The sequence below is a fragment of the Triticum urartu genome, chromosome 3A, assembly GCF_056163025.1.
Source record: "Triticum urartu cultivar PI428250 chromosome 3A, HENAU_Tu73, whole genome shotgun sequence".
NCBI lineage: Eukaryota > Viridiplantae > Streptophyta > Magnoliopsida > Poales > Poaceae > Triticum > Triticum urartu.
In genome coordinates, this window is record NC_141875.1 from 506652370 (window position 1) to 506660909 (window position 8540).

Here is an 8540-nt window from a genome sequence, read left to right on the forward strand (position 1 = left end):
CCTAAGAAAATTTTCTTTGGAAGCACTTTCTTAAGAGAAGTTTTCTCCGACGCATTTTCTTAAGAAGATTAGTAAGAAAATTTTCTTAGGAATCATTTGGTAAAGAAGTTTCTTAAGATAAATATCTTCCGACACATTTGCTAAAGAACTTCGTTAAGAAAATTTTGTTTGGAAGAAACATTCATAAGAAGTTTCTTAAAAAAAGTTTCTTCTGTCTCATTGTCTTAAGAAGTCTCTTACAGAAATTTTCTTAGGAAGCAGTTTCTTAAGGAAATTTTCCTAGGACGCACTTTCTTAAGAAAAGTTTTGTAACACCCCATGTAATGAAGCTACAGTAATCCCAGAGATCAAGCTAATCATTTTGCTATAACAGTGCATAGCCACTTTAATCAATATTCCATTTCAAATTCCAGTTGAAATCAATTTCAAATGTGTGTGAATTTCAAAAATGCTCAAACATGAAAACTAAAATGTTCATCATGTGTAAAATATTCTCCTGGTAATATTGGTGAACCAATGTTTTTGAAAATGCCTATGTGGCCTAAAATAGCTAAAACAGAAATGCTTTAAAAAAGAAAAAGAAAAAAGAGCAAAGGGTGAGGAAAGAGGAACCCCCTCCCTGGAACGAACCCACCTTGGCCGGTCCACCTAACCCACAGAACCTGCCCAGCCCCCCCCCCCCACGCTGCCCGGTGGCCTTCCTGTTCGAGCGACCACGGGCGCGGTCACCGCCGGACCACCTCGCCATCGACGAGGAGATAAGGGCAGCCCCGACGCCTCGGGCTCCCTCCCCACTTGCCCACTCCCCCTTGCGCTCCCTCTCCACCTCCCCACTCAGACCCCCCTTCCCCCAGGCGCTGTTGCTTCCCCTCTCCGCCATGGCCGCCACTGCCGTCTCCTCCGTTTACTCGCCCGCGTAGCCACCGGCCCCTCCTTGACGTGCCATCGTGTCCAACCACTCCGCCTCCCTCGACTACGCTTCCCCGACGAGCCGCAGGACATAGGGTGCCCCGAACGCTGCCCCGGCTCGTCTTCCACTTTGGATCACCGGAGCTCACCGGCGTCGATCCACTGCACAACAGCTCCTAAACCTCCCACGGGCCTTTCTTACACCGCGCGGTGAGCCCCTCATCCTCTCGCCTCGCTCCCCTGGCCTCTTGAGCTCTCATAGCCGCCGCTCTGCTTGCGCCTAAACATGTTGCCGCCTCCGCTCGCCGCCGGCGTGCTTCCGGTGACCTTTTGGTCACGGGGTTGTGCCCGTTGGACTCGCCGCTCCGTGTAGATCCTCCCCATCCTTTCCTTTTGCTCCGTAGCACGCCGTAGCATCTTTTCCGCCGTCGACCGTAGCCACTCCGCCACAAACCTCATCACCGGCGCCGTTTCCGGCCAAGTCCGGTCGTGCCTCTGGCACCATTCGACGCAGCGTTGTTCACCCGTTCGAACGCACCCTTGCGCACGTGAAACGACTGCCTGTAGACGTTTTCCGATGAGGCCCGAGCGGTTCCGCCGCGTCCTAGCATTGCCGGCAGCGAGGCGCCTGCCTCCGCCAACCTGGATGGTCGGGCCCCACCCCTGGCTCACTGCTAGTGGGCCCCACGGGCCCTAGTTGACTGGGTTGACCCAGTCAACTGCTGACTGGGCAGCCCAGTGTCACTGACAAGCGGGCCCCACCACACAATTAAGTTAATTGAAATGTTTTTATAAATAAAAATAATTAGTTAACCAATGAGTCACTGACAGGTGGGGTCCAGTAGCTAATTAACCTAGATTTGTTAGTTTAATGCACTGTTAGACTAACAGAGGCTGACGCGTGGGTCCCACTAGACCCACAGGTCAGGTTTGACCTGGTCAACGAGTCTGTTGACTGCTGACGTCATCAACACGTCATGCTGACATCATTTTTCCTTTTCTGTTAATATAAATAATTCCAGAAAATACTTTAATCTTTAAAAATTCATAGAATTTAAACCGTAGCTCGGATGAAAATGTTTTCTACATGAAAGTTGCTCAGAAAAACAAAACAAATCCGAATGCGTGATCCATTTTCCTTTCAGATGCCTCTAACTGTCTGAACATGGAACTTTCTCCTCAGGTCATCTGTCTGACACAGGTCCGGAACCGGGAATACCTTCCCGGTTGAATTCCCCCTTCACCTGTATCGTGCAGCACTATGTTAGAACACTCCTAGCATTGTGTGTTACCATGTTATGCCTTGTCATGCATTGTTTGCTCTGTATTTACTGTTTCTTCCCTCTCTTCCCTCCGGTAGACCCCAAGACCAATGCTGCCCCTGTGATCGACTACGTCGACGACACTTCTTCTTTGTCAGCAGAGCTTCCAGGCACGCAACCCCCCCCCTTGAGCATTCTGATATCGCCCATTTCTTTCCCTCTCATGCTTGCATTAGAACTGCTACTGCTTTCTCTATGATCCTACTCTGATGCATAGCCTGTTTTTGTTACCTGCTTATTGTTACCTTACCTGCTTATCCTAAACTTCTTAGTATAGGTTGGTTAGTGATCCATCAGTGACCCCCACCTTGTCCTTGTTGCCCCTGCTTCATCATCGAAGACCAGGCCCCGGCACCGCACATCACTTTCCCCTTTTGTTGCTCGACTCTGCAGAGTTACCATCGAGTACCGAGGGTGGAACCTCATACATAACTCCTGATGAGATCTCTGTAGTGTAGCTATCCGGTCGTGGTCATCGAGGGTGATTTCCTCCTTAACCACTTCCGATACAGCTCTGTCGTGCAACCCCTCAAGTGTGAACCTCGAGGGTGGATCCTCTTACATTCACCTTGATGATTACATCGAGTGGAATTCACTTGGGGTGGTTCCTCGGGTTTTCCCCTTGGTGTTAATACATAGTTACTATGGTTACTATGACTTTACACTAAACCAGATTACTAAAGACGGGTCGGCCCTGAGGGGTACCCAGGCGAGCTTAATAACGAGTGATGTGGAGTCGGGTTGACCTGGAAGGTGCCCGCGAGATACTTACGAGGCGTGGACGGGCATTCTTAGCCCTTGCCGCAAGTACTCGAGACGGGGCGACGGGGTCACATCTTTCGTGAGTCTCTGCTCGTGACCACACTGCCAACGCACTAACGGTTTGGATATTTGATCCGAGGGGCTCTGGCCTGATAGCACTAACCATCACGTGGGCATTGTATGGGCGTTCTACGTCGTATGCATCAGCCAAAGCTTAATAGACGTCATGCAATTGAGCGGCGCGCGCCGGGTTGGACTGGTAAGCTCCTACCTTTTTAAGGAGGTAGCTAGGTCTGCTCACCGGCCACCCACCCAACGTGCAGGAGTTCCCGGGGCGATGGCCCAAGACCCCTGGGGGCATAGGTTTAGTCCGGCGTGCTTGACCTCTCTATTAAGCCTAGGTCGTGTTGCAGTGTATTGTTTAGCCGAGGTCGGGCATGACCCAGGAAAGTGTGTCCGGCCAGAGTTAATCGAGTGTGGTGGGTAAGTTGGTGCACCCGTGCAGGGAAGAAAACATCTATCGATAGCCTGTCCTATGGTAACAGACACTTGGAGTTGTATCCCGATTGATACAACTAGAATTGGATACTTGTGATGAGAAATGAATTGTGTATAAGAAATGGATAGTATGGCTCTAGGATTGCTTTCTCACAGGGAGTCGAGAAAGGATCTCTGGCCATGGTTGATAACACTACTACTACTTTACTTTATGCTAGTCTGCACTCTTCTAATGCTGCAAGACCGCTGAAGATGTTGAAGATGCTAGTCTTCGATAGGATTAGACTTTCCCCTTCCGTTCTGGCATTCTGTAGTTCAGTCCACAGATACAACCCTTTGAATTTGATACCAATGCGTACTTACTTTAGATCTGATGTAAGTCTTGCGAGTACTTTGGATGAGTACTCACGGTTGCTTTGCTACCTGTTTTCCCCCATACCCGATTGTTGCGACCAGATGACGGATCCAAGGAGCCAGACGACACCACTCATGACTACTACTACCCTGAGGGTGCCTACTACTACGTGATGGCCGTTGATGACTTGGAGTAGTTAGGAGGCTCCCAAGCAGGAGGCCTTGCCTTTTCGATCGTAGATGCTTTTGTTCGAGCCTTCTTAAGGAAAACTTGTTCAACTTATGTCTGTACTTAGATATTGTTGCTTCCCCTGACTCTTGTGTATTCGAGCTTATTCGAGCCCTCGAGGCCCCTGGCTTGTAATATAAATCTTGTATTATTTTGATTTGTGTCTATAGTTGTGTTGTGGTATCTTCCCGTGATCCCTTGATCTTGATCATACACATTTGCGTGTATGATTAGTGTACGATTGAATCGAGGGCATCACAAGTTGGTATCAGAGCCGACTGCCTGTAGGTAGCCCCCTTTCCAACTCCTTGGCCGAAGTTGAGTCTACTCACTAAAAAACTTTTACTAACATTGGTTTTGTGGCTTACGGGCCCATGTCGCCATATGGGTGGTATTAGGATCTTTTATTCCTCGTCTATACTCTGGGATTCTGATCTCTCTTCCATTCGGGTTAAACAAATTTACTAACTCTGACATTAGGATCCCGTGACCACATTCACCCCAAAGTTGGATAAGCCATAGTTCTTAGAATAGTATTCTAAATAGTACACACACTGTCGTGTTGACTACGAAGTGGTATCCATCGTACCTCTTTCATTATGCATGTTCCATCATGAATGATCCTTGTCTTTCCAAATGCTCAATGCTGGACTACCCCCTATTACATGTTAGTAGGATGGTTAGGCCCGCTGGTCGTGGCCGTGGTGGCAACGCTCCACCACCGCCCGAATTCTTTGCTGGAATGATGCAACAATTTGAGCTGAACCGTCAGTTCATGGAAGGAATGATGGCTCAGTTTCCTCGTCTGAACATGAATCAACAGCCAACCCTAGTAACTCTGCAGGACTTCATGCTTCTCAACCCAACTATTTACCACAGCTCAACTCAACCCCTTGATGCTGATGACTGGCTACGCGACATCACGTATGAAATGGAGTCTGCTAGTGTGGCCCCTGCTAGCTATGTCACCGTTGCATCTTTCTTTCTGAAGGGTCCCGCTGCTCAATGGTGGGACAGCCACAGGCATATCCTGCCTACTGGAATAGTCATCACTTGGCCGGATTTCCAAGATGCTTTCTGTGCCCGCTTCATTCCTCAAGGAACCATGGACAAGAAGAAGCGCGAGTTCCGCAACCTCACCCAATGCAACAAGTCTGTAGATGCTTATCAGTGGGAATTTCTGGACTTGTCACATTATGCCGAAGAAGACATTTCAACTGATGCTCGTAAGCAAGAGAAGTTTCATGATGGACTTCACCCTGATATCAATCTAGCACTGCTCATTCATGACTTTGCCGACTTTGCCACCTTGGTGAACAAGGCTATTCAAGTTGAGTCTGGTCTTCAGGAACACCAGGGATCCCTTAGGCGCAGCCGTGACACTGGCTCATCTTCGGGCCCGTTGGCGCAGAGGCGTCGGATATGGATTCCCCATAACATGTATCGTCTAGCTGCACCTACACCAAGACAGACCTATGTTGCACCTTGTCTGCCTCCTCCACCGCCGAGGCAGCCTCTTCGAGTTGTACCACCCCAAGCGCCGGCTACCAATCCCAATGATGGTCTGTGCTTCAGATGTGGCCGTCCAGGTCACCTTGCCAAAGAGTGCAATCAGAAAAGGAACCAGCTAGCTCTGCCTTCAACTGGCCGTAACAATCAGCCCCATAACAACAATGCCAGACCTTATGGTCGTGGTAGAGCTAATCATGTTGATATGAATGAAGCTCAAGACCAGCCCGCCAATGTGATGGGTACTCTCCTTGTTAATTCAGTACCAGCACCTGTTTTATTTGATTCAGGAGCATCCCATTCATTCATGTTAGACAATTTTGCATATGCACACGACATTCGATGCGAGCCCATGAACACTCTGATTGTGGTACGCACCCCTGCTGGTCAGTGTCGAACTACCATGATTGGTCACGATGTCCCCGTTGAAATTGAAGGGTTGGAATTTCATGTTTCTCCCATTATTCTGGAGTCTTCCAACATTGACCTCATTCTGGGAATGGAATGGTTGAAAGCACATACTTCCTCTATCGTTTGTGCCACCAAAGTCGTTCATCTCCTACATCCTTCCTATGAGATAGTAAGCCACCATGCTCAGATTGTTCAAAACGCCGAAGCACGACATTATGCGTTGAATGCGTTGAACGCATCACCTCTTGAGGGAATTTAAAAGATTCTAGTTGTTTGCGGCTTCCTCGATGTCTTCTCGGAAGAACTTCCAGGAATACCCCCTGCCCGAGATGTCGAGTTCGTCATCGATTTGAAACCAGGCACCGTTCCTATCGCCAAGCGACCCTACCAGATGCCACCTCATGAGCTCCTTGAACTTAAGGAGGAAATCGATAAATCTCTTCGCAGTGGATTCATTCGTCCAAGTTCCTCAGCTTGGGGAGCACCTTCCCTCTTTGTGAAGAAGAAGGATGGAACGAATCGTTTGGTCCAAGACTATCGTCCTATCAACCAAGCTACAATTTAGAACAAATATCCCCTTCCTCGGATCAATGATCTGTATGATCAACTAGCTGGTTCATCGATATTCTCTAAACTCGACTTGAGGTTATATTACCACCAGATCCGTGTTCGTGAAGAGGATATTCCAAAGACCGCTTTCGTCACTCGTTATGGTTCTTATGAGTACACCGTCATGTCTTTTGGTTTCACCAATGCTCCGGCCACATTCTCTCGCCTGATGACCTATATATTCATGGATTACCTCGACAAGTTCGTTGTAGTCTATCTGGATGATATATTGGTATATTCGAAGAATAAAGAAGAACATGCCGAACATCTTCGTCCTGTTCTAGAGAAGCTTCGAGAACATCAACTTTATGCTAAGTATTCCAAGTTTGAATTCTGGTTACCCGAAGTCACTTACCTTGGTCATGTCATCTCCAAGGATGGTATTGTCATCAACCCAGAGCGCGTTCAGGCTATTCTTGACTGGACCCCTCCGAAGACTGTCAAGCAAGTCAGAAGCTTTCTCGGTCTAGCCAGCTATTGTCGCCGCTCTGTCGAGAACTTCTCCAAGATCGCCAAGCCACTGACCAATCTGCTACACAAAGGCGTTAAGTTTGATTGGACTGAAAAGTGTCAAGAAAGTTTCCAGGCACTCAAGGACAAGCTGACTTCTGCCCTAGTGATTGCTCCCCTGATTCTTCCAAGGACTTCGTCATCTATTGCGACGCTTCATGACAAGGATTAGGCTGTGTCCTAATGCAAGAGCGCAGAGTGATTGCTTATGCCTCCCGTCAAGTGCGCCCTCACGAAGAGAACTACCCAGTTCATGACCTTGAGCTTGCTGCGGTTATCTATGCACTGAAGCTATGGCGGCAGTACCTTCTCGGTAATCGTTGCGAGATCTTCACTGATCATCACAGTCTGAAGTATTTGTTTACTCAGCCAGATCTGAACCTCCATCAGCAGCGATGGATGGAAGTTATTGCGGACTACAACTGCGGTATATCCTATACCCCTGGTAAGGCTAATGTAATGGTCGATGCCCTGAGCCGTAAGTCATATTGCAATAACCACATGGTCTACAAGGCTCAACCCCGCCTTTATGAAGAGCTATGCAAGCTGAACCTTCAACTAGTTCCACAGGGTTCTCTGAATAACCTTGTCTTAGAACCAACTCTTTTGAAAGCAATTAAGTCTGCTCAAGCCAAAGATGCTCATGTTGATCGGATGAAAAAGGATGTTGCCTTAGAGAAATCCAGAGATTTTTCACTTAGTGAAGATGGAACCTTATACTTCAGAGATTGCATTGTGGTACCCTGATTCGAGTTTATGATAGAGGAGGTGATGAAAGAAGCGCATGACACCCCTCTCTCTATTTATCCGGGAAGTACCAAGATGTACTTCACTACAAAAAAAGACATCTGTGACATTTTGGGCTTAACGAAAAAAATTTCTGTCATACATATGACACTTCTATGACGATAATTGTGACAAAACCCAGTATCATCATAGATTTTGTGGGCTTTTCGTCCTGGGCGGGCCGGAGACGCAGCTGCATGACATTCTTTGGGCCGTCCATGACGGAAAAAACCATTGTAGAAGCGAGGGGGGGAATTTCGGGGAGTTCTCGGTTACGGTGGGAGGTCGGGGGCCGAGAGATGCGCGTTTCTCTCTTACACGTACGCACGTGTGTGCGAGGCGTTGGCTCTAACTGAACCCGAGCGAGGCGTTGGGTTCTAACTAAACCCAAGCGATTGCACTGCAGGCTACGTGTTACTGAACCCGAGCGATCGATCGATGGCTGTTAACTGAACCCGGTCCAGCGATTCCTTCGCTACTGCTGCTAACTGAAGCCGATCGATGCTGCCTCTAGGATGAACAGTGAGCGTTGCGAGGAGGTTTGGATGAATAGTGAGCGGTGGCGTTGCCTCTGGATGAACAGGACCCCGTGGTGTGGTGGAGGGCTGGATGAATAGTAGACGGTGGAGGGGTGCCCGTGG

The 8540-nt window shown here is 48.5% G+C and overlaps 1 protein-coding gene across 1 annotated transcript; it reads left to right on the top strand.

Moving 5' to 3' along the window:
* The first annotated feature begins 4861 nt into the window (after positions 1-4861).
* Positions 4862-7860, top strand: LOC147980290 (uncharacterized). The gene is made up of 2 exons (XM_087515546.1): positions 4862-5953; positions 7483-7860. The coding sequence occupies exons 1-2, from the start codon at positions 4862-4864 to the stop codon at positions 7858-7860; spliced, it is 1470 nt and encodes a 489-aa protein (XP_087371672.1).
* The last annotated feature ends 680 nt before the right edge of the window (positions 7861-8540 follow it).

Excerpts from the sequence above, each read along its gene's own strand:
- LOC147980290 (XM_087515546.1), top strand. The coding sequence starts at position 4,862 with ATGGCTCAGTTTCCTCGTCTGAACATGAATCAACAGCCAACCCTAGTA. Across the intron at positions 5,954-7,482 it reads CCATGAACACTCTGATTGTG|CCAGATCTGAACCTCCATCA; the intron begins GTACGCACCCCT and ends TTGTTTACTCAG.